This window comes from Cololabis saira, chromosome 14 (genome assembly GCF_033807715.1).
Source record: "Cololabis saira isolate AMF1-May2022 chromosome 14, fColSai1.1, whole genome shotgun sequence".
Lineage (NCBI taxonomy): Eukaryota > Metazoa > Chordata > Actinopteri > Beloniformes > Belonidae > Cololabis > Cololabis saira.
The window spans coordinates 2,122,232-2,148,494 of record NC_084600.1 but is presented as its reverse complement, the minus strand read 5'-3'; the positions used below and the strand labels follow the sequence as shown (position 1 = coordinate 2,148,494).

The 26,263-nt window shown below is 40.9% G+C and overlaps 1 protein-coding gene across 3 annotated transcripts; it reads left to right on the top strand.

Annotated features, from left to right (window-relative positions):
- The first annotated feature begins 76 nt into the window (after nt 1-76).
- uspl1 (ubiquitin specific peptidase like 1) lies at nt 77-26,263 on the top strand. 3 transcript variants are annotated; one of them, XM_061739400.1, is made up of 10 exons: nt 77-219; nt 590-666; nt 1,664-1,820; nt 2,406-2,528; nt 3,293-4,064; nt 8,337-8,447; nt 13,741-13,870; nt 16,126-16,251; nt 22,155-22,315; nt 24,013-26,263. In XM_061739400.1, exons 3-10 carry the CDS (start codon nt 1,695-1,697, stop codon nt 25,704-25,706), a joined length of 3,243 nt encoding a protein of 1,080 aa, XP_061595384.1. In that variant the 5' UTR covers nt 77-219; nt 590-666; nt 1,664-1,694; the 3' UTR covers nt 25,707-26,263. The 3 variants fall into 3 exon arrangements, with proteins under 3 accessions (XP_061595384.1, XP_061595385.1, XP_061595386.1); XM_061739401.1 differs by lacking the exon at nt 590-666; XM_061739402.1 differs by lacking the exons at nt 77-219; nt 590-666 and having other exon boundaries at nt 1,679-2,127.

The window sequence follows — 26,263 nt, the reverse complement described above, 5'->3', positions numbered from 1 at the left end:
GCGGAACCACCACCGGGGGGCCAGGGGAACCCTTGGACTGGGGAAGACTATGGCCGACGCACCACCGGCGGCGGCGGCGGCCGGAAGTAGAACGTCCGCGTTGCGAAGCCGCGGAGCCGCACATGGATCCCCCGACCTGGATAAGACTCTCCGCTCTGCTGCAGGGGATTGTTCTGCTATCAACTTCACCGTATTAAGAGAAATCTAATGCCAGTTTTGGTACGTATTAATGTTTATTGTTACAAGTGAAGTTAATAGTGAAAGGTAAACGTGAAGTCTCGCCGGAGCTCCGGCTAGGACTTTAGCATGCCAGCAATCAATGGAGGAACCGGTAAAACTATCAGGGCTATTAAGTCTGAATATAGTTGGTCTAATCTGTTCAAGTGCTTTCAAAGTAAGAAAATATATCTCATAAGGCATTTACAAGCTAATGTGTTGTAGGTATATATAGTTTTTAATGTCTCATGGCTGTATTTGTATGTATTTCTTCCATGTGCTCGATATTAGTAATCGTATCATAACAGCTTTATTATTATTGGTATTTTAATTTATTATATTTTTATGTCTATTTTTTGTGTTATTGGCACAGTTAAATGTGTGGATCCAGGACAGGTGTGTACCTGACCTGGAAATCTAAAGTGTGACTGCATTGAATTAATTTTACAGGTAATTTGATCTTTAAGTACTTTATTTTACGCGCTTTATTTTCTTTTTTTTTATTGATCTTTTTTAGAAAAAAAACAACATATAATGATAACGGATACATTTAATCAAAGATACGCATTATACATTGTCCCCCTTTTTTTAACACACAAACCTAACTAAGGAACAGTCTCTGTAGAGTTAAATCATAAATAAACAGATGAGCAACAAATGATCCATGGAGGAAAGTAATGGATGAGCAAATGTGGCATACAAAAAAGAAATGCAGTGGTAAATGCAAATGTCCATCACTGATATCCCATTAAATGGAAATAATAAATAAAACATAAAATGCAACAAAAATAACAATAATAAAAACAAATAAAAGAAATGAAAAGAAAATTAAGGTAAGGGGGGGGGGGGATTAGTCAGTGAGTCTTCAACGAGTTGCACTTGGCTTTATTTTCTATTTAATTGCTTATATTATTTAGTACAAATGTTTAATTTAAAAGATGATGTAAAATCCTTACTTTTTAAATCTAAAATGAAATAATTGGCAAAAATTGATTAAAAAAATGTGATAAAAGTCTGAGGTCAGGGCAATATTGGTGCACTCTATTGCATTTTCATCAGCAAAACACAAACAGAATGGACTAAATGTTTTATTACAAGGTGAAATTGGGCTTTTAGGTAACGGCTTCCCTCTGTTGATGGTATTTACCCTTCTGACTTCAGGTCATGTTATAAGAATGGGAAGTATATGTTGTAAATACTTGTTTCTGCAATCAGATCTTGAAAGAGTAACAATCATTGAAATGATCAAATTGTGTTTATGTGAGAATAAAGTTACCTTCAAAATATTGTCCTAAAATAGTACGTTAAAATCCAAGATGACTGCAAATATTTAGACAATGTTGCCATTTCAGTAGAGGAATTAAAACCGTTTTCAAACTTTTGCCTAGCCTGTAATACTTGTGCTTTTCCAACATAACGTTGCATACTGTACTCTTTCCTTCCTCAGCCCCGGCGGAGGGGAGCGAGGCCGCAGGGACATGGTAATATTTCTTGAATGGCCCCGGACAGCCGTGGACCCGAAGAGCAGCAGCGTTTTGCCGATGACTGGCGAAGACACTGGTTTGGAGGCTTTGGCCTCACCGCTGGCGGGGTATTTGGGAAAAGTCAGTGGAGCTCTTGCTTTCCTCTCAGTGATGTCACTTGCGCAAAGCTGAATTCTATTTGAAAGAATATACTGTTATTGGGCAGTACCAATCCAAAAACGAACCAAGAAAACCAAACACAAATGGAAATCTGTGGTTGTAAAAGGCGAAAGTATTTTGGTTTTATCAGATTGTGTGAAAAGTCAAAGATTAGCAAAGTGTTACGGCATGAAACTTTCCAATGTACTTCTTTTCTTACATGTGTTTATCTGCTTCTAACTTGTGTGTTGTTACTCATCTGGTCTCACTGAAACGCTCAATGATTAAGGTATTGAAACATAAACCTTACTATAGCATATTAAACTATATTGTTAATGTTGTACTTTGCATAAATTCCCCTCATCAAGATAAATCAACCTTCCTAGTTGATGTATTTCTGTGTGATTTGAAGGATACAAATAGAATGATTCTAATAATGTGGAATACATCTTTACTTCAGCTTTCCATGTTTAACTTTCTGATGCTTCTGACACCATGAAGGACCTGGTGGGGTTTGTAGATGTGTGTGCCAGGAACTTACTGTTACACCTTTTATAAACTCTGTAGGTTCAGGAAAGAGCTGCTTCACTGGAAAATTGTCCTTGGTGCTCGTCAAAGGGTTTCACCTACGCTCTGCGCTCTTACCACATCAACCTGCAGGAGTCCATCACCCTCTGCACAAACCCTCAGGTACGTGAGTGCGTTCACATGGGAAGTTTAATTCCTCTTTAATTCAGAATTAAAATTAAATCCGATTTAAAATGAGTAAAAATTGCCATGTAAACGCCTAATTCCGACTGAAAATGGCCATTCCGAATTAAACTTAATTCCGAAGTAAGTGGCTGGTTTATTCTGATTTTAAATCAGAATAGATAATTCCACGGTCATGTATTCACTCATTCCTCTTTAAATTAATTCCGGTCTTTCTTTCTGCTCGTTCCCTCCCCCGTCTGTCTCCATGACGCTTATATTCCGCGCTGGGCTGGTTTTCCAAACAAAGTTTCAAGATGCAGCACGCAGTAAACGGTGGTCAAGAGCAGAGACCATTTATTTAATAAATAGCTTGGAGGACCTGGAAATAAGTAAAAGAACAGATGGAAACAGGAAACAGAAAAATTGTGAGCTTTTCAAAGTTGTAGCGGCTAAGTTTGTTTTTCTTCCGGTAGTTTAACTTCCGGTCCCCCCCCTATCCAATCAGAACCATCCCAACCCCCAGACCCTAAGAGGAATTGGATAAAGCCGATCAAACGTATTTTCCATGTAAACCTCAATTCAGAATTACTATTTCCATGTAAACTCGAAAGGAAAATTTAATTCGGAATAATTAATTCTGAATTGAAAAGCATCATGTAACTGCGGCCAGTGTCCCGGCTGCTGGCTGCACACATAAGCACATTTTCTGTTCAGTTTGTTTTTCTTTAGCTTTTAACCCGTCTGCACGCTTTCCCACACAGTGCCTTTTCCCGCTGGTCACCCGGCCCTTGGAGGACGTCTTGTCCAGCTTGGAGCCCTCTGATTGGAACAAAAGAAAACAATGCTGCTCACTGGAAAAGGAAGAGCTGCTTCAACCTCCACCTAAACGCCTGCGGACAGGGGAAGCTGGTGAACCCGGGCCACAGGGGGTCGCTAACAGTCCTGTTAGAAATGGCCTGCATGCAACACCCGAGACTGACGCTGGGACGGTTAATGGATACCACCAGGATGAGGACGTTATTCAAGGAAGGGATCCAGATGCTGCTGCTTACATAGATGCACTCCCACCATCTAAATGCTCAGCCTCAGTTGGACATTTGTCAGAGGTTTTGGTCACCGCTGGTGAAAATGAGCCTGCACTGTCTCCTGGTTCCAGTCAGGGAATTTCTCCAACTAATATCAACGTTTCAACAACCCAGTTGGGTGAACAGACAGCGTGGGTCGAGGAGAAATCACAAACGACAGACGTCAGCACATGTAAGGACGCCGATGGCATCACGTCAGAGTGTGAGGATTTGTCTCGTACCTCGTCAGGAGACGCGGACGAGCTGGTCTCGGCTCCGGAGCAGCTGTTCTGGAGAAACAGCAACAACCTGTGTTGGCTGGACTCGCTGCTCGCTGCTTTGGTGAACTGTAAGAGCTTAAGAAAGTGTAAACCTGCAGACGAGCCTCAGCAGTCAGCCGTGTGGCAACTGATGAGGGGATATGAGGATGTTTCTGCTTCCATCCAAGTGCAGCAACAGACTGGGAGAGGTAAGTTGACATGGATACTGCTCTCATATACTTGCAAAAATACTTGTACTTGCATACACTTGCAAAAATTCTCCGATACCACGCACCAACACTTCATTGTTGTTGTAGTTACTGGTTAGTGACTATAGGGGGAGATGTTCCCCGGGTGAGTCTGCAGCCGGACGGCCACGGAGCTGCTGCTGCTCAGCCAGCTGTTCCCTGTTTCAGTTTGTTCTATCTTCCTTAAGCCCCTTTCACATTAGGGCTGCAACTAACGACTATTTTAATAGTCGACTAGTCACCGACTATTGAAACGATTAGTCGACTAATCAGATAATTAGTAATTTAAAAAAAATTTAGTATGAGGTTGCTTTAATTATGTGGCAAATTATAATAAAAACAAGAAAGATGGCACTAGAGCTAACTATAGTGGGACTGTTTTCTACATCCTGCTCCTGCCCGCATCCGCAAAACTGAGAATTCATGCTGCACGGCGCACAATAATAGAGATGCATTGATTTAGTGTCTTCTCCCGTCCCGCAAGAGAAATGTTCCAGACAAATCTATCTGATTTAATGTTAACATGATCATTGTGGAGCTTGATGGATAATTGACAGCTCATAGGCACCTGACTGAAAGTTAGATGCAAATCCATCATTGTCATCATCACACAAGCTTTTTCGCCTTTTGCGCAGCATCAATTGTGATTGAGGTTTTAGCAACGAGAGTAGCTGTGAGTGGCTCAAATAATACTAATAAATAACATGAAATAAACAAAGTTAACGAATGAAACAAATTACCGGTAATTTAATATCTTACCAAGGCGAGTCCGTTTCGTTCAACACTCCGACGTGCTTTCTCTTCAAATGCATTAACAACGTGCTCCCGTGAAAAGCAACGTCTGCTTTGCAAACCTTGCAAGTCATCTTTTTATGTGCCGTATCGAGGCTAAAATGCTCCCAAACTTTTGAAGTTTTATTCCCCGCAGCTGCAGAGACGCTATCGTGCATGCGCGACTCTCTGCAGAGATTGTATTGAAGTGAGATGCTTCACTCCGTTGGAAAAACACGTCTGGCGACAATTGTCCACAATGGAATTCATTGTCGACAATTTTGATTATCGATTTTTGTCGACAACGTCGAGGAATTGTTGCAGCCCCTTTCACATAGAGGGCGCACAGCGGCAGCAGCCGCCGGCTTTCCCATTCATTGTGTATGTGCTGCCGCCGCACAAGGACACAAGGCTTTGCTGCCGAGGTCGGCGGCGCGCAACAGGGCGCATACCGCCGAGTTTGTGCGGCGGCAAAGGGCACAAGAGGGTGCACGCTGCCGGGTTGCCGAACATTTTTTAATTTCACCGTGCGTCCTGTGACGGCATCTCGGCGGTGTCCAATAGGAGAGACGGTGCTGGAGGGAGATAAAAAACTTGTGGGGTTGTAGATCAGAGACGATCAACATGGAAGAAAGAATGATCTTGGCTGTGAGTCTGTGAGGAGCTGTGGGATGAGACTGCAGGACTATCAGGACATCAATAAAAAGGCACAAAAGTGGAGAGAAATCTCCCAGAATTTGGACATACCACTATCTGGTGTGTTTAAAAGTGGTAGAAATGTGATATTCTTTTGCTCTTTTAACAATAAAATGTTAGTTTAAAATAAAACATAGCATTCCCATGCCTCATATCAGGATCAATTGAATCATTTATCAATATATGCTTATGAAAAGACCATGTGTCAATACTTTTGTAAACTGAAGCACTACATGTCCACTCAGTATATCTAAAAATCTAGATGACTGACATGAGCTAAAAAACAACATAGTTCAGAAAGGTTTTTTAATAAAATAGGTTTTTAACTATTTACAGTGGATGACTTGAAGAAAAAATGGAAGAACTTGAGGGACAGATATATAAAGGAGAGGAAGGGAAGCCAGGCTGCAGTGATGGAGCCTGAAGTTGGTTGATCCTGCTGAGGCTCCAACTCTCCCCAACAGGCTGAAACTGCTCCCTGTTCAGCCTGAAGTAGAAGCTCATCATGGAGCTGTGGCTCCAACGAGCCTCGATTCCCCCAAATCCTGTCTTCATGAGGATTTCATGGACCCATCCCCTCTTAGCTGCTGCTGCTCGTCTCCTCCTCCTCCTCAGAAGAAGAAGAACTAAAGCCAGGGCCTTTCCATAAACCAGGGACAGATGCATGTTTCAAACCGAGCTGTAGCTACTGTACGTCCAAACGAGTGGGAAAACGGCGCCAGACCGGAAAAACTTTTTTTCGGTTGCCAAGCAACTTGCAACAAATATGTACGGGATGCGCGTGCTGCTCTGCGCCGAGTCTGCGTCCACCCTGGCGGTGTGCACGGCCTAAACCTCTTTCTAGGTGAAAGCCCCTTTAATTATACAAACTGGACGGTTGAGTATTCCCCTTACTCACAGGGAACTTTATTAAACACTCCAGGTAACTCACAGTACAACGTTGTCTCATCGCAGGTGCATCAACTGCGCATGTGCGGTGCTTCACCTGAAGCCGTCCGTGTGAGACAACATAAACAATCCCATTGTTACATTCCGGTTAGCGACCGAGCCACGGAGGAAAGCCCGGCCCGCTGAGTTTTTAAAAAAATGTAATTTCTGTTGCAAATAAAACCTGTCTTCCAATTCATTTTATTTTTAGCCTAGTTATTTTTGTGGTATCGGATCGGATCAGTGTTTTAGTTGTTTTCTTGTAACTTTGGATCAAGAAGTAGAATCACCTTAACTTTTATAAGACAGTCAACTAAATACTTTAAAATTGTATCATTTCAGCTCTAGAAGGTTATTGGAGGATATTATTATTATTATTATTATTATTATTATTTCTTTATTTGGTATGGACATCACAATTACATAGGACAAACCAAACTGTTTGAGCGTGTTAGCATACATGCTAATTTGCAACACTTGTCCACAGGAGGCTTTTATAAAAGTACAGACAATAAAATATACAATAAAATTAGAGGATGACATAAGATATAAAGCAAAGACAACATAATTCAAGAGCAGAACCAGACCTAAACTATTATAACCTATTAAAGGACCCTTTTCTGTTTTTTGTAATCATGGTATGTAGTTCTACTGAAGTTGCCACATATGGTCATTTTCCTTGTAAATGGTTAAACCTCCTATTTTCTTCAAGGTTTTTCTTATTTTTGATGACACAAATCTTAAACTGCTTGTGTTTTTTAACCCAGAAAGACTTGATGTGGATATCCAGTGTACATGCAAATGTGTCCTAAAGGCTGAGCCACCTAAACGCTGTCACTGTTTTGACTCTAGCGATATCTCACCTTGTACTTAATGTTAGCACCAAATGTCCCTACGTTTCCTCTTTTTTTTCATGACATCAATTTTTATTGTGGAGGTTAATGGGACATCATGTTCTTAAAAACAATCATTTATTTTGAAAGGAGACTACAGGGACATGTTTTACTTGTTTGTACTGAGAGGACAGCAGGTGCTGCACGGTGAATACCTGATAGAATCCACACCTGGAGAAGTTGATAGACAAAACAGTTATTGTTGCAACTAGGCCTGTGTTGAAAAAATCGATTATCCAATTCTAAATCGATTCTCATGGAAATTCCTAAAAATCGATTTGTATGTCTAAAGATCAATTTTTTTTTATTTATTTATTTTTTCATCATTACATTACAACTTTGGGTATTTTTTTTGTTTATGACCAAAAAAGGAATGTTTTGTTGGACACGAGAATAACGGTGCCATGTTTTTGCCTTTTATATATGTTTAAAGGTATGAAAACATTAAAGTTTTCAGTTATAATTGCATAAATTGTCTATATTTCATTACTTTATACACTGTCTTGGGGTTACATTTGCGTAAAATGCTAAAAACCAAATTCTCAAAAATTAAAAACCGAAAAAGACCGAAATGGAACAAATAAAAACTATCTCTGTTTCCTCCCTGGATCTGTTTGGTAATTCTGACCCACATGATGTTTCTGACAGCAGTTCTATCAGCATTCTGGGAGCTGATTGGTCCTTACAGCATCATTAGCTGCATTACATGCTGTTGAATCTCAACATAATACTAGTATTAATATGTTGCAGAACTACAGTTATATAATTCATGCAACAGCTCAAAAAACACTTTTAATAACACTAACCCAAATCAATATCGGAATCGGATCAAATCGTGATATTCGATTCTGAATCTTAAGAATCAGAATTAATGGATTCTTGACATTTGAATGGATCCCCTGGTTGCAATGGTTTTTACTCCGGTTGTTTGTGGATCTGTTTCTAGATGGAGTTGCTCGGGTGCCGGGTCGTGTGGTGCAGACGGCCGACGCCGACCTGCAGGCTCTCAGGATGTCCGTCTTCACACGCCTGCAGCCCAAACTGCACTGCAAACTGGGTAAGCTCCAACTCTTTCATAAACCATTTATAACCCTGTTTGTTTTCAGCAATCTCACCAGAGTTCAAGTTTAACAAATCACTCTTTAGTCTTTGAGGTTCGACTTGCAAGTCATACATTCATACAAGTCATACATACAAAATATCGCCTTGGCTTTAAAAACAAATGATCACATGTGAATTATGTGAATTAGGGGCATCCGCGGAAGTCAGATATTATAACTAAAAAACATATAAAGTGAGGAAAAGTGTTGTTTTTTTTTTAATTGATTTTTAAATCACATTAACATCCAGAATAGAGCTGAGTATGAAAATACTTTTATTTTTACTTGATGCATTCATTTATACTTGGCGAGTGGCCCAAATGAAATTCTTTTATTTGAAGTCATCACTTGCCTTCTTTACTACATAGGTGGGTTTAGTTATTTTAAGTGTTTTAAGGTGACTATGTGAATCGGTGCTGATGCAAATATTAGTGATGCACCGAAATGAAAATTTGTGGCCGAAACCGAAAATAATAATAAACACTTGGCCGAATACCGAACAATACCGAACATGGTTCTTCGGAGTTTTTCATTTATTTTGCCAATTTTTTCACCATTGCATAAATCAAATAAGTTTGATTTAGGCATGCTTTTAAAAGAAAAAAATATTTTACAAAATTACAAGGTAGAAAACATTTGTTGAACATAAAAAACTGAACATTTTTTTAATTTCCCAGCATTTCTTAAATATTCCAGCAGACATTATACCAGCAAAGAACAATAACTTAAAATAAATAAATTAGCAAAATACATTTTTTGGCCATCTTTGAGCTTACGTTAGGCTTAACTGACTGAACATTGTAACATAGGCCTTAAAACAATAAAAATGCATTAAAGCGCTCAGGGTTTTTTATCATTTCAAATGATAAATCAAACTTGTAGTGCTGAAAGACTTTGCACATGTGCCCCCTCTAGATATTTGAGCAGAACATCCATTGCAAACAGCCATTCTTGTATTATTCTTTGCCACTCTAAAATACTTCCACACTGCTGACATGTTTGCACCGCACCACTTCACTCCACGCTCTTCGCTGTTTGATTTCGTCATCTAAACGCACCTGTAATAGATTGATTTATGTTGTTTTGGTTCCACCTGCTGGTGAATGTTAGGTAAAATTCTTATGTGGTTAGTTTTTGGTTGGCCAACGATTTATGTGGTGCGCAACAGTTACGGAGCGGCCAGTCTATTTCCTTATATTACAACGCTGTTATTAATTGTTCGTTTTTTTTCCCACTTATTCCACCGAACACCGAAAGTGTTTTTTTGCCATTTTCGGCCGAACAATTTCGGTTACCGAACAATCGGTGCATCACTAGCAAATATCCTTTAGTTGTCACAGAAACCTAGAGCTTGTTGTTGTAAATATGAGCAATAAATCCACCTGAGCCGTAAATCTTTAGCGTGTTGTATAATCCAGTCATAATGAAACATTGTGGATGACGCCATGAGTGATTACATGTATTGAAATGACTGACCGTCACATTCTAACTAGTGAAACTCATTTGTAAGCTACCACATGTAATATAAATGTAAGTTAACAGTTAACTGTCACCCGTGGTGACAAGATTCATTGTTCCTAATTTTACATACATTGTGGTTATGAAATGCAAATACTGTAGAATACTTTTATTATAATTTGATATAGGTCTTTTGTTCATTGTTCTGGTTTAAATGTTAAGACAGGAGGAAGCCTTAAAAACCTGCCAAGTTATTGATGAGAAACAGGGGTGGGATTAAATACGTTTTCTTCTTTCCACTCCCTTTCCAGTGTTAATGAATTAATTTGAATATTGAACCTGCACATCTACTGTTAAAGGTATTTGCTTAATTTTCTGTTGCACGCAGTTCACTTATGTTGTAAAAATGTTGTACCGCTCGAAATAAATATGAACTGAAGTGAACATGTTGGTTGTTGAAGATGCAGGGAGGAACCCACAACTCTTCTACATGCCTGATGTTCACCTCAGAAATCTGACGCACTGCTTGGGAATGTTTTTAGTTCTGGAGGAATATTCAGCGGAGAAAAAAAGACAGCACGTGCCAACGTTAAAACAGGATTCCAGTGACTAAGTACGGTTGAGGGAGCACCGTGATTTGGGTTCGCTGCACCGCCTTTAGGGCCTGGACGACTTGCAGAAGACGCTGAATTCTCAGGTTGGGTCATGCAGCAACCACCACCCAGTCGGAGCTCAAAGCAGAGCCCCATAGAAATGATTTACTGAATGATCTTAAGACAACAACCCGCCCGAGATGCCATGCAGCCGTTATTTAATAAGAAATAAAGTCAATTAAACACTCGTCATTAAGAGTATTATTTACTGTAAATACAAGTTCTGTTCTCAGTCAAAACTGCTTCGCTTTAACACCCTTAATAAAAGTTTGGACTCCGTACCATCTAATTATGAACCTACGGTTGTTTAAACTGGGATGTTCCTTTAACGCCAAGTTAGTGTTCAAAATGTGTCTTAAATAGAAAATGATATTTGTTTGTGATGAGCTTAACGTTTTGTCTGTTATTGTAGATATCGTATCGCATTTTACGGCCGAAAACCAAACGGTTCAAATGGGTTCCCAAACTTTATCTTGCCAATATAAAAGTAGTGAAAATGTCGACATCTTAATGAAAACAACTAGGGCTGAAACGATTCCTCGAATAATTAGATTACAAAAAATGATGGAGGAATTTTTTCTGCCTCGAGGAATCGTTTAATTTTGCAGATCAAAGCAGGTATTTCACCCCCGGACTACGTTTAATGCGGCTCAACGCGCTGACGCCCCGCAGGTAAAGGAATTGGAAAGAGGCGGCGGGTATGTTTGGTTTTAACTAAAATAAAAGGCAGAAAATGTCAAAAGTGTGGCAGCATTTCCAGCTGGACAGCAAGGCAACACTGTTGCTGTTTCACTGTAAGACAGAGCTGATACAACAGTACGTCCTCAATGCTGCAGCTTCTCCACCAACACCCTGTTACTCCCAGAGGGAGGACCGTCACCCAGACATGGTAAAATTAAGTTAACGTAGCACTAATTAATGAGATTAACGTTACGGTACCTTGCTAACATAACGTTATATAGGTTTCTATTAATTATGACGACTGTCGTTGCGTGGCTAACACATTTAATCTGTAAAAACACAGAGCTGAAGAGTGATGAGGGTGAAAAATAAAAACATAATAAAGCTAACTGGGTAGTTTTAGTTTTAGCTCTGTAGTAATTGATGGATAAAACATCAAGTAGCGCTGGTGGCTAATGTGCTCCAATACAGCAGGAATCAGAATTTTATTTTGAACACTGCCAAAACTCAACATCTTATCAAGACTTTAACTTAAAACTTAACTAAAAACTTAAAATGTGCTTGACACAAATGAAAGTTCAATTGAAACACGTGGGGAAAATACCTAACTTTTAAGTGATGTGTGTTATCAGGTGTAATGGCATTTTTAGGTTAGAAATAAGAACATTTATTGGTAAGATCCTTAGTTTTTTGAGTGAAGGCAGTGAATTTGGTCGACTGGTGTAAGTTCAGGGTTTTTAAATGCACAGCCATGAACCTACTGTATTAAATAATTTAGTCTTAGTAATGTCAATTAACATCTAACATCTTATGTATATTTATAATTGCTCTTTTAACGAAACAAAAATATGTTTTATCCGATTAATCGATGGAATTTTCAGTAGAATACTCTATTACTAAAATATTGGATAGCTGCAGCCTTAAAAACAACGTTGGCAAGCATCTCTGCATTCACCAACGTTGACAGGAAACCCGTGTTGGATCCACAGCTATATATGCAAATGGTAGCGAGCTACTAAGAGCTCACACTCAGCACGGCCGTCGCCCAGGGCCCTCCAGCCTTCTGTGCTTGAATATTAATTTTGTAAACCCAAGTGGTCAACTTTTACCTGCAGATTACTGCGACAAAAGGGGAATATATGCAAAAGTGGTTCGTACTGTTCAATCTGCTCCATCCCAAGATAAGAATGTGTACTGTTATAATCTCCACACAACGGGGTATAAAATGATTTTTCTTTCTTTAACCACATACCAAAATACTTGATGGACTCATGTGGGGCTATTGTAAAAGGATCCAAGGCTCGACCTAGACTTGATCTGTTAAAGCAACTACCGGTATTATCAGCTGAAAATCAGAAGGTAACAAGTCTCCACTCGCCAGCGTGGGATTGTTCTGCAGACAAGTCTTTATTATGTGGAGCTAGAAGTGTAAACACAGGGGGGGGGGGGGGCGGGGCAATGAAGGCAGAAGCAAGGGAAGGTACAGACATGACACTCGCTCTCGGTTGTAATTACAATACAGTAATCCCTGTTTTTTGGCGGGGGTTACGTTCCAAAAAGAACCCGTGATAAATGAAATCCGCGAAGTAGCACCCTTTTTTTTTTTTTTTTTTTTTTTTTTTTTTTTACAATTATTATACAAGGCTTCAAATTGCAGAGATCAGCACCGCCCCACCACGACCTGAGTAATTGGATTTGAACGGGAGAAAATGAAAAATAATTATGAAAAAAAAATACAATAAGTACAGTAGGGCAGATTGTGACTGGTGTGTATTTCCCTGCTCTTCTGCTGCTGCATCCTGACTCGTTCTGTAGCGTCTTTTTCTTCTAAAGCCGGGTGAGTTTTTTTCCAGAGAAGAACATAGTTGAGGGTCGTTGTTGTCGCTCTTTTTTCTTCTGGACAAAAAGATTCCTATAAACCGACATGGATTATAGCTGAGACTGTAATGAACGATTCATCAAAGGCTCCCGCTCTTGAGCTGCTACTGAGGCTCATTGGCCGTTCTCAGCTTGTTGCTAAGCAACCAACGTTATTGATACAGGAAGTGAAGAAGCAGGGCGACTGTTTAGCCAATCAGAATGCAGAACACGATGCACAATGTAAATCCATGAAACAGCGAGACGTGACAGGTGAACCGCGTCAATGTGAGGGTTTTTTCGGGTTTAGTATGTCTGTTTAGTATTTCTTTTGTACATTGCTCTTTTTTTATATTGCTCTTTTTTTTTAAATTATTTAGCTATTTATTGGTTATTTTAATTTTTCTTCTTTTTAGGATATACTTTTTTTTTAACATATCTTTCTTACTTCGTGTGTATTTGTAAATTTGTTGAGTGTGTATGTTTGCTACTGCACAAGCAAATTTCTCCTCTGGGATTAATAAAGTTCTATTCTATTACTGTACTCCTGTAACTGGAACCTGGAAGACGCTCCAACATCTGTTTGTCTCCGTTTTTCCAGGTCAGAGAGAAACTCCGGTGTTTGCAATGCCGCTCCTGCTGGAGACGGACTCCTGGGCGGAGCGTCTCTTCCAGTCAACCTTCCACTGGGAGTTCAAGTGCAGCGAATGCAAAGCCAACTCCGTAGAAAGGTAGGGGATTTCCTTCTCTTTTCTTTTTTTTTTTTGACTTTGTAAAGCAGAAGTTTCCCGGGCAGGGAGTGTGTGGATAGTAAAGCTGGGGGATGGGAGCATGCTTGTTTCAGCCGTCGCCTCAGGTTTGTCTGGAGAAGGTAAAAGAGATGAAGAAAAGAATGAGAGATATTTGTTTGACTGGGATCCCTGCAGAAAAGTGTTTAGGATTCACTTCTGATACTCAGTTGATCTGCAATTGTTATTGGCTGCAAAAAATCCCATCTGCTTCTTTCCTCGCCCATTAAAACTGACTTCTGCAGAAGTTAGTCTGTGAAATGTACAGTACACTGCATCATCTAACACTAACCAGACAATGAATGATTTAATCTGTGTAATAATTAGCATTATAGAAATAAAAGGCTATATTAAAAGACTCAGGGCTTAAAGTATTCAGGCACTGTGCCGGAACTCGTATGGAGTTTGTTTTTTTTTTCTCGGCGTGCAGTTTGACTGCTTTTTAAAAAAAAAAAAAAAAAAAAAAAAAAAATTAAAAGATGAGTTACTTTAACAGTTTACAGATAAGATAAGATATTCCTTTATTAGTCCCACAGTGGGGAAATTCACAGTGTATAGCAGCAAAGGGGATAGTGCAAAACAAGAGGCATCAATAGAAATAATAATACAATAATAATATCACACTATAAAACAGTACTGGTATATACAATAATAAAAAAAATACTGGTATATAAAATAACAGACGGATATTTACATATAAAGATGTGTTGATAGGCTACAGGATATTAGATATATTTACATGAAGTCTTTTCTGGCAGAAATGTCTTCTCTCTCCTTCCATCCATCCATCTGATTTGTTGTTCCGAGTTTGTTCCCTTTGTTGCCACTAACCTCGTGAGAACTGCACCCAAGCTACAGCAAGGGGTTAGTTTGTGGAGGCACAATAACCCTTTTAAAAAATTATTATATTATAAAACGGGAAATTTACGGGAAGATACTAATACGGGAGGACGGCAGGAAAGAGGGGTAAAATACGGTAGTTTCTCGGCCAAAACGGGAGACCTGACAGGTATGGGCACAGCACCAGAGTTTAAAAAAGCGGCTGTCAGAGAAGCTCAAAAACAGTGTTTTCATTAAGCATTGATGAAGCCACCAGTCAGAGCAGGACCAAATTATGAATGTACTTGTTCACTTTTTTGAGGATGATGAAACTCAACATCTGGCTAGCAGAAAAGTTAATCTTGCCAATGCTTCAGCACTTCTGCTGGAACTAGAAGATGTCCTGCAGTCTTATGAGTTTGAGTGGAAACAAGTCACACGTTTTCTTAGTGCTGGGCAGTATGACCAAAAATTTATATCACAGTATTTTTCAAAATTATATCGGTTTCACGGTATATCACGGTATTTTTTTTTTTCATGCACAACTGGGTGTTAACCACATTTTCTAATGATTTGGAAAGGAATTGCTGCAGTAAATTGGCTTATTTGGCCTATTTTACTGTCATGAGGAGGATGCATAAATCAAATAAATTTGATTTAGGCATGCTTTTCAAAGAAAAAAATCTTTTACAAAATTACAAGGTAGAAAATATTTATTGAACATAAAAAACTGAAAATTTTTTAATTTCCCAGCATTATGTTGTTTTGGTTCCACCTCCTGGTGAATGTTAGGTAAAATTCTTATGTGGTTACCTTTTGGTTGGCCAACGATTTATGTTTGTGGTGCGGCGCCGGTACGGGAGCGGCCAGTCTATTTCCTTATATTACAACGGCGTTATTGATTGTTCGGTTTTTTCCCACTTATTCCACCGAACACCGAAAGTGTTGTTTTTGCCATTTTCGGCCGAACTATTTCGGTCACCGAACAATCGGTGCATCACTACTGCTAAACAGTCCCCTCACGAACAGTGTCCAGCGGCGCTACGTGCGGTGGAACGTAGCGTTCCCAACGATGTGTACGCTACTGTACATACTCACCGGTATTACGGTATATGAGAAATTCATATCATAAGAAAAATAAACACCGCTCCCGGAAAATAGTTCAGGCTCAGGATTTTTTTTAACTTTAAGCCCTAAGACTAAAATTTTCAGGATGAAAACATGATGCTGCATCTCACTTTTTGCTTTATGAGAAAACTGAATTAAAACACAAATAAAGTCTGTTTGATTGACTCACTGCTGAAAAGTTGGATGTAGATTCTTGTAGAAGTCAGATTTCTTGATATATTTCTGGCTTCTTTTTTTTTCTTTCCCTCCAGAGTAACGAAAACTCTCCCTACCTTCACTAAAATTGTTCCTGACTGGCACCCGCTCCATGCAGTGCATTTCTCCCCGTGCAACGTCTGCGGCAGGAAGAATCAGAAGAGGACGATGTTGCTGCAGAGGTAAGAGCTAAGCTCCATGAGGAGTCTTTTGCCATACGATGTCTTGAATCTTAGTGTTGATAATTTTAGTGTTTGGTAATAGACAGTAAGTCTAGCATACTTGTATCTCCACAGTCAATTTTATCATAATTCTTGAGTAAATTATTGCAAGTCGAAAAAGGCCAATTTTTCAGCTATTCCAATTCCAAAAACTAAGATTAATTTGCTATCTTTTTCTTATTTTTTCTTAATAAATAACAGACCTGGTTGAAGAAGTTGAAACTAGTGCTGTCAAGCGATTACATTTTTTTAGAGATTAATTAAGATGTGTAATTAATTAATCTAATTAATCTCTTTTTTTAATCTCACCTAAAAATTGCTGTGAAAAGCCCTCAATTTGAGGTGTTTCCCTTTAAATTCATTACATTATTATGGCAGATCAAAAGATTGATAGATAACAACAAAAGAAGTGGCTTTATAAAGTAATTTATTTACTTTTTTAACAGATGCAGTCCACAAACACAGATTTGAAAATAAAGGCAACTCGCAAACAGAAAAAGTAAAGTTAGAGATTAAAAAAATAGATTAAGCGACTAAAAAACATAACTTGCTAAATATGCCTGTGATTAATTTATCGCAATTAACGTGCTAATTTGACACCCCTAATTGAAACATTCTATAAATAATAATAATTAAAAATAAGTAACATTCACATCTATACCCTACGTTTTAATGTCATATTTATAAATGCAACATTTGATTAAAATAAAATATCTCTAATTGAGTGTTGAGGTGGTAACATTTATTTCAGGAACTACTAATCATTTCTAAAGTAGTCCGATTAAGTGTATTTTTGACATGTTTTTTTTTTCGTTGCCCTGAAGATTAATTTTTGCTCACATGTGCAACTTGCCCAGCAGACAGAAATGAAGGAAGATAAAAGAGAGAATTGGTCCTCGCTGGGCTGTTCTAGGAACATAAATCCACTACATTTAACACAAAATGCCCTTTTGACAAAAAAACAAGTTACAAAGTTGTCAATAATGAGAATCTGCAAGTCTGCAGGTGATTTTGTTGCTGACGAGCACAGACCGAAGAACCCATGAGTCCGCAGGACTGCACTCGCTGGCACGGTTTTGCAGAGGAAAGGAATAACTTATAATGATGTTAGCAGAATTGCTATCTGTTTATTTTTTGGGTATAAACATTTCACGCAAATCACTCTGCGATTTGCGCTACTGAGCCATATGTGCCCTGGTCCATGTGGGGCTGGGATTTTAGCGGTGGCTCCTCTGGGTCCTGGGCAGTGGCATCTCTGTGGATCAGGACTGGACTGCACATGTGATCAGATTGGTATCTGGGGCATCTGGACGCCCGGTGAACACGTCAAGCTACCGTATTTTCGCGACCATACGGTGCGCCGTGTGGAAAGGCGCACCCTCAGTTTTGTGTAATTTCTGTATTTAAAACACACATACGGCACGCCACTTTACAACAACACACACACATACACAAGCATACAAGTGTGCATATTTAAAAATAGAGCAGGAGCAAAACTTAGTTTGATTGTACTTTATTTAAAGTGGACCTATTATGGCATTTAATGTCTATTTTAAACGGGTCTTGAATGTCTTAAAAACAAGCTTTTGATTGTTTTTTCTATATAAATTAGAAATTCAGCCTCTGGGCCATGTCTTTATCTTTACCGTTTCTAACCTCATTCTCAGGGATTCTGAGGGGGCGGAGAGGCTATGATGATGAGGCTCTGTGCTGATATGCTGCCTGATACACCGCTACGAAAAAATGGCGGAAGCTCCGACTGGCGGAGTTGAGCCTGAATTACGATTCTGTGTTAAATCGACGCAGACCCTACGGCGTAAATAAAGTGGCAGCTGCTGGAGGGAGATGGACAGAGAGCGTCCGATGTCACGCAGTGCGACGCGATAGTCGGACGCTCGCATGCAGTTACACAGTGTTTAGTTGTGGGCATAGTTTCACACATCGGAGACCAAACCTCTGCTCCTGTCGTGACATCACGACAGAAGCAGAATCTTATTGGCTCGTAGAAGCCACATCACACTGGACGGATCATCCGGGCGGCTGTACAGACACTGCAGAATTTGGTTGCTTTCCTCCTTCTCTGAGTTGGCAGGCTGAGGGGAGACCACTTTATATATGTTAAAGCAAGAGAAAACATGTTTTTCATAATAGGTCCCCTTTAAGTTATTACATTAATCAAACCCATCGAAATCTTTATCCTCCTTTTCTGAATTAAACAGCTGCGCTAAATCCGCTGTGCCAGTCCCAATTTCCTCACTGTCAGAGTCACTTTCCGTGCCGTGCGGCCCCTCGGAAATGCCGGCTTTTGCAAAAGCCCCAACAACAGTCCCAGCAGACACGTTAGCCCACGCATCAACAATCCATTTGCAAACTGTGGCATAACTTGCCCGGCGCTGCCTTCCACGCTTTGTAAAACTGTGTTCTCCCTCAGTCATCCATCGCTCCCACACCGCTCGCAGCCTCACTTTGAACGGCCGGTTCACACCGACGTCCAGCGGTTGGAGTTCCTTTGTCAGACCTCCCGGAATAACAGCCAGCACAGCGTTCATGTTTTTCACTTCTTTTTTTACATTGTCTGTGAGATGGGCACGCATAGTCACAGATCAGCAGCGATGGTGATGTGTGGAAAAAAACCACCGGGTCGCCGCACATAGACCTCCCTCAGACACTCTATCATCATCCCTTCATCCATCCAGCCCTTTTCATTTGCCTTTATAATGACTCCGGCTGGAAAAGTCTCTTTAGGCAAAGTCTTTCTGTGTCTGTGTCTGCTGCAGTAGGAGCGGAAGCTCTCAATCTTTTCCATATAATCCACCGGACGCTGCTGCGCTACCGTTGTCCTGGCCCGGATGGAAAGATGGCACCGTTTCATGAAGCGAATAGTGACCGTTGAAACTAGTGATGCACCGAAATGAAAATTTGTGGCCGAAGCCGAAAATAATAATAAACACTTGGCCGAATACCGAACAATACCGAACATGGTTCTTCGCAGTTTTTCATTTATTTTGCCAATTTTTTCACCATTGCATAAATCAAATAAATTTGGTTTAGGCATGCTTTAAAAGAAAAAAATATTTTACAAAATTACAAGGTAGAAAACATTTGTTGAACATAAAAAACATTTTTTAATTTCCCAGCATTTCTTAAATATTCCAGCAGACATTATACCAGCAAAGAACAATAACTTAAAATAAATAAATTAGCAAAATACATTTTTTGCCATCTTTGAGCTTACGTTAGGCTTAACTTACTGAACATTGTAACATAGGCCTTAAAACAATAAAAATGCATTAAAGCGCTCAGGGTTTTTTATCATTTCAAATGATAAATCAAACTTGTAGCTGAAAGACTTTGCAGATGTGCCCCCTCTAGATATTTGAGCAGAACATTCATTGCAAACAGCCATTCTTGTATTATTCTTTGCCACTCTAAAATACTTCCACACTGCTGACATGTTTGCACCACTTCACTCCACGCTCTTCGCTGTTTGATTTCGTCATCTAAACGCACCTGTAATAGATTGATTTATGTTGTTTTGGTTCCACCTGCTGGTGAATGTTAGGTAAAATTCTTATCTGGTTAGTCTTTGGTTGGCCAACGATTTATGTGGTGCGCAACAGTTACGGAGCGGCCAGTCTATTACCTTATATTACAATTATTACATAATTATAATATTAATTACATAATCCTTATATTACATATTACCATCGACTCGTTGATCTTAAATTCTCTCGCGGCTGCTTGATTCCCATGTTCCTCCGCGTAACTGATAACCTTCAGTTTGAACTGTGCTTCATAAGCATGTCGCTTTGCCATCTTCAGGGTTAAGACAACAATGTTCTGCATAAAGCACATACCTGTTCTTTTATACACCCCCCTTCCCCCTTTAACTTCTCATGGTGGCCTCAATTACGTCCGCCATACAATAATACAATTGGCGCATTGCGTCATTGGGCGCGCGGCACATTTAAGAAAAAAATAAAAAGATGTTTATATGCGCCTAATGGTCGCAAAAATCCGGTATTTGTGTGTTCCCGTAGCCCTTCGTGAGCTGTATCTGCAGAGCCCACCACTGCGTTGCCAGGGGAGGCCACTGGTGTAACACAGCGGCTACTGCAATTTGTGGGTTTTGAGTGGTCTGGAAAATACATTGTAGATATTTGGAAAGTTGTCAAAGTAATGGCCACATTGATGCTAAAATGCTGGTTTTCCCGGAAGAACGTGATGTTTTGTGTTTCTTAATTCCCAAGCTCAATTACATTTTTTATTTATATAGCGTCTATTACAACAGAAGTTGTCTCTAGGATCTTTCCAGAGACCAGAACATGACCCCTGAGCAATTATTACATAAACAATGGCAGGTAACAACTCCCCTAGTGGGAGAAAAACCTTAAGCCAAACGATGGCAAGAAAAACTCTTGCCAAACTGGCAAGAAACCTTGAGGATCATGAGGGGGGACAGATGGACGTAAAGACTGGGATGATCAGATGAGGGGACTGCAGGTCAGCAGCTCCTGAAGCTCTGGCCTGCAAACATGCACAGAAGAGAAAGGGGTGGCAGACCAGCACAACAAACTACAAGAACAATGGAGAACAATGATGGTTATGAGATACTTCTAATTAATAACTGAGAAAGGAAAGAGGAGGAGGGTGATGGGCACCGCTCAGTGGATCATGTCGGTGTTCCCCTGCAGTGTAGCTCTGTAGCAGCATATCCAGGATGAAGCTGTTTCAGACCAGCTGCTCTAGTCTGGTCCTGCAGCTGCAGCTACGACTACTGGCCCTAAAACACTAGAGTTACACTAACTAGAGGTTTACTAACACTAACTAGAGCAGGGGTCACCAATCCTGGTCCTCGAGGGCCGGTGTCCCTGCAGGTTTTAGATGTTTCCCTGCTTCATTGCACCATGATACAAGTGACTGTGTCATTAACAGAATTGTGCAGCCCTGGATGACAAGCTGATGACGATGATTAATTAGAATCAGGTGTTTTAAAGCAGGGAAACATCTAAAACATGCAGGACACCGGCCCTCGAGGACCAGGATTGGAGACCCCTGAACTAGAGGTTTACTAACACTAACTAGGGGTTTACTAACACAAAGTAGAGGTTTACTAACACTAACTAGAGGTTTACTAAACACTAACAACACTAACTAGAGGTTTACTAACACTAACTAGAGGTTTACTAACACTAACTAGAGGTTTACTAACACTAACTAGAGGTTTAATAACACTAACTATAGTCTTTACTAAACAGAGGTTTTAAGTTTAGTTTTAAAGGTGGAGGTGGTGTCAGCCTCCTTAACCCAGATTGGAAGTTGTTTCCATAGTAACAGTTCCTGATAGCAGAAGACCGTCCTCCAAATCTACATGTGGATACTCTAGGAACTACGAGTTAACCTGCACTCTGAGAACAGAGAACTCTGCCAGGAACATAAGGAACTATCAGGTCTTGCAGATATTACAGAGCTAGGCCGTTTTGGGTTTTATACACAAGTATTACAATTTTAAATTGGATTCTGAGTTTTACAGGGACCAATGGAGTGAGGCTAACACTGGAGAGACATGGTCTCTCCTGCTGATTCCTGTCAGCACTCGTGCTGCTGCATTTTGGATCAGCTGGAGGATGTTCAGAGAATTACTTGGACATCCTGCTAGTAACACATTACAGTAATCTAGTCTAGAAGATACAAACGGGTGAATTAATTTTTCCGCATCACTCTGAGAGGATGCTCCTAAACTTTGCGATATTACAGGGATGTAAAAACGCTGTTTTACAAACCTGATTAATATGCTGTTTAAATGACAAATAACTCTACAATAATAACCTGTGCTCTGTTTCCCCACCCTTTTGTCTGCGTAGCGTGCCTGCCGTGTTTGCGCTGCACTTTGTGGAGGGGCTTCCTGACAATGACGTTGGCATCTACAGCTTCAGCTTCCAGGGGAAGCACCACTCGGTCTCCACGGTCATACAGTACAACCAACAACTCAAGCACTTTGTCACCTGGATTCGCAATAGTGATGGTATGTATTTTACTGGGGATTCTGAAAGGATGTTTTTTGCAGTGTTGCTCTGCACCAGTAACTGAAATCACGTGAAAAAGTATTTTACTTCACTTTCCTCCTCTTACTCTTCAACTTACTTTTGCAGACTTTCATCTTTCAGTCAGATGAGGGATAATGCTTCATCACTTTGCATAATGGTGCCGCAACAGCACATTCTGCTGGACAGAGCAAGTAATGTTAAAACGGAGGGAAGCAGCAGTTTAGGTGCTGGTTTCAGTGCCACTCATGAGCGTATGGGACTTATTCCCCGTGATGCTTCATCGTCCTTCCTTATAGTAACGTGAGGAGGCCAGTTATGGCTGAGGTGAAGAGAGAGTTCCCCTGGATTCTGATAACGGCCTCCAGGGTCTCATTTTTGCACATTGAACTAGGACTGGGGATCGATTCAAATGTCAAGATTCGATTCCAATTCTTTAAGATTCAGAATCGATTATCACGCTTTGATTCGATCTGATTCAATTCTGATATTGATTTGGGTTAGTGTTATTAAAACTGTTTTTTTTTTTTTTTTTCAGCTGTTGCCTGAATTACATGACTGTGTAGTTCTGCAACATATTAATACTAGTATTATATTGAGATAAAACAGCAAGTATTGGCAGCTAATGATGCTGTAAGGACCAATCACCTCCCAGAATGCTGATATAACTGCTTTCAGAAACATCGTGGGTCAGAATTACCAAACAGATCCAGGGCAGCAAACAGAATGAAATCACTTTTAGATTTTCACATTTTTGAGAATTTGGTTTTTAGAATTTTATGCAAATGTAACCCCAATACAGTATATAAAGGAAAGAAATCTAAACAATTTATGCAATTATAACTGAAAACTGCAATTTTAACTGAAAACTAATGTTTTCATACCTTTTAACATATTTAAAGGCAAAAACATGGCACTAGTTATCCTTGTGTCCAACAAAACATTCCTTTTTTGGGGATAAACCAAAAAATACCAAAAGTTGTAATGTAATGATGAAAAAAAATCGATCTTTAGACATACGAATCAATTTTTAGGAATTAATACAAGAATCGATTTTTTTCAACACAGGCCTAATTGCATGGGATGGGAAATAAAACCGCAGTGAAAAAGGCACAGGGTGAGGCAGATAATAATCAATCTTATAAAAAAGAGATTAGACTAAGAAAAATACAATAGAATATTTAAAAACTAAATTTTGGCCTCAAATAAAAAATTTTGTTTTTCTTTTCATGCTCTTTGTTGAGCAATCTGTATTAAATTAATTAAAGTATCAGAATTAAACGTTTTAAAAACAACTGAATATTTCACTAAAGGTCAAAATTTAAATCTGTGGTTTTGTACACCAGTCTATACTCTCATTTATGTTGTATGAATTATAGAATTGCGACGGCTTATACATGGAGGGTGTAGAGCAAATGCACGTTTTTTCTTACCTATTACGTATCTGTAATATGTACCGTGTGTGCCCGTGTGTTTTTTTTTTTTTTTTTTTTGTTTTTTTTTTTAGAAGAATGCTGATGAGATATGAAATAACCAGTAACTAATTGAATAAGCTTTTAAACCTTTTTGGTTTATATATTTGTAAATCTGACACTAAAGGAGTCCGTGCCTCACCAACCATGAACCTCACCGCACGTCACTGGTGTGTAAACCTGCATCGTCTCCCTCTCTCCTCCAGGATCGTGGCTGGAGCTGGATGACTTGAAGCACCCGGGCTGCCGGACCTGCCCACAGCTCCAGATCCCTGCCCACGAGATGCACGTGGTCTTCTGGGAGGTGGAGGACGGTGCAGAGTCTTCTGCCTGCTCCCCGTCCTCCACCTTCGTTGAATCCGCCCCCCCCACACAGGAGGAGCTCTCCAGTCTGACAGCAGACGGACGGCCGGATCCCAGTCCAGACCAGTCTCTCCTCATTCCTCACAACGACACCGATATCGTGTGTGCGCTCTCAGAAGACGCCCCCGACCCCATGAGCACCACCGTCACGGCCAGCGCCGACACGTCCATCGGTGCCACGTCCCTGCTCGACACCTTTGAGGGTCTCTCCCACAGCGACATCATCACGCTCACGCTGGTGGAAGTGAACGCCCAATCCCCAAACAAGCGCTTAAGTGATAACCAGCGAACTGTAGAGTCCGGTGATCCGAGGAAGGAGAAGTTGGTGTTCACAGCAGACAGTTCCTCCGTCGCAGCAGGTCCTGCGACGCATGGCGGGGCTGATGTCGACACCGAGGCCCAGGACGAAGCTAGTGATCCAACCTTTGTGCCTAGAGTCAGAAGAGGTCGAGGGAGAGCAGCCGGGGGAGGGAATGCTCCTTCCAGACGGAAGGTTACAAAGGCACAAGCCACTTCGGATATTTCCCCAGCCCCTGCATCCACCAGAGCAGCCAGTCCAGCACCTTTTTGTCCTGCTGCTCAGGACGACGTCCCAGGGAGTGGAAGTCTCCAGCAAACATCCCCCGTATCGTCTACAGGACCGTCGTCTCAGAAAAGTCCCACGGGACAGTCGCCACCTGATCAGGCCTCGCGCTGGTCCTCCATGCTCAGCAAACACCCTCTCAACCAAGTTCAAAAGACCTTTGTAGAGCTGTCCCACGCCCCCTTCACTACCCCGGCTGCACAGAAGCCCCTGAAGTCCAGCCGGCCCGCCCACTCCACCCCGGTGCCCGTCAACAGACAGCCACTTCCCACCACACTCCCTAGGCTACGGCTCCTGACGGACGAGAGCGAGGGGCTCCCGCTGAAAGCAGCAGAAATGTACGGAGGGTTCAACACAAAGAGCTCACCCCCCCCTCGCTCACTTCCACCCAACGCCAAACCCTCACAGCCTGTCCCCTCCCAACACCCGGCAAACAGAGCGCCCGTGCCGCCCGTCACGTCTCCCCCGGAGAGCACGTTCTTGGGAGCCGCGTCACTCCAACCGCACAAGAAGCCCAGCAGCCAGTCGTTAAAGATTCCTCCGGGCCTCGGCGACCGGGAACTCCTAAGGTACAAGCTGATGAGGAAACTTAAAGCTAAGAAGAAGAAGCTAGCTAAGCTCCAGCAGCTGCTGGGCGGGGAAGGAGCGGTCGTGTCGCGGCCGGACAGCACAGACCTGAACTCTCCCAGCGCCGTCTCCTCCAGCACTTACGACGGCTCCACCTGCGACGACTTCCTGCTGGACCTGCTCTCCCCGGCGACCAGCGCCAGCAACCGCTCCCCCGACAGCACCGGCTTCTTCGAGACCGCCGCCAACGGGAAGGCGGCGTCCAATCCGCCGGACTGCGCGGTCGCCGGTGCCGGTGCCGTGTCCCAGAACCCCTGCGGTCCGAACGGGCCCCACACCGAAAACTTCCTGGAGGACTTTCTCTCCCAGTGCTGCGGGTTTGACTGATTTAAACTAGTCTGATTACAAGATTACAATCACAGACGAGCTGAAAACATGATAAACTGATCAGGAATCTACACATCAACCTGTTTGACGAGTTGTCCTTTAATGTTGCAGTTAATATTAAAGAGTATGAATAGAATTTTGGGAATAGAGATGAAAGTCAAATATAAATGCTAAACGCAGGTTTTTTGGTTTTTATGTTTTGATTTGCCACTTTCTTCATGTGTACTGTAATTAGCTTTTTTGTACAGAACCACTGTTTACGTTTAGAGCTGTTTGTGTGCTCGTTTTTTGTTAATTTATTTGTTTATTTTAAACATTGGACAAAAAACCAAGAAATGTTTATTCATTAAAGTTTTCAGATAAGTCCAGAAAATCTGAAGTGATTGATATGAAACGTTTTTGTACTGATAAACCAGTCTAAAAGATGAAGTTAATGAGAGAATAAAAGGTCCAAATTGGATTAAAATGGCTATTTTATAAGAGTTTATATATCCTATCTAGAACGGTGCTTTAATGTTGTAATGTTTGTCTAAACAAAGATGCTCTATCACAGACAA

Coding starts and splice junctions, on each gene's coding strand:
- uspl1 (XM_061739401.1), top strand. CDS start 1,695: ATGGTAATATTTCTTGAATGGCCCCGGACAGCCGTGGACCCGAAGAGC. Junction 4,065..8,336: donor GCAGCAACAGACTGGGAGAG/GTAAGTTGACAT, acceptor ATCTGTTTCTAG/ATGGAGTTGCTCGGGTGCCG. Junction 16,252..22,154: donor AGGACGATGTTGCTGCAGAG/GTAAGAGCTAAG, acceptor TTGTCTGCGTAG/CGTGCCTGCCGTGTTTGCGC.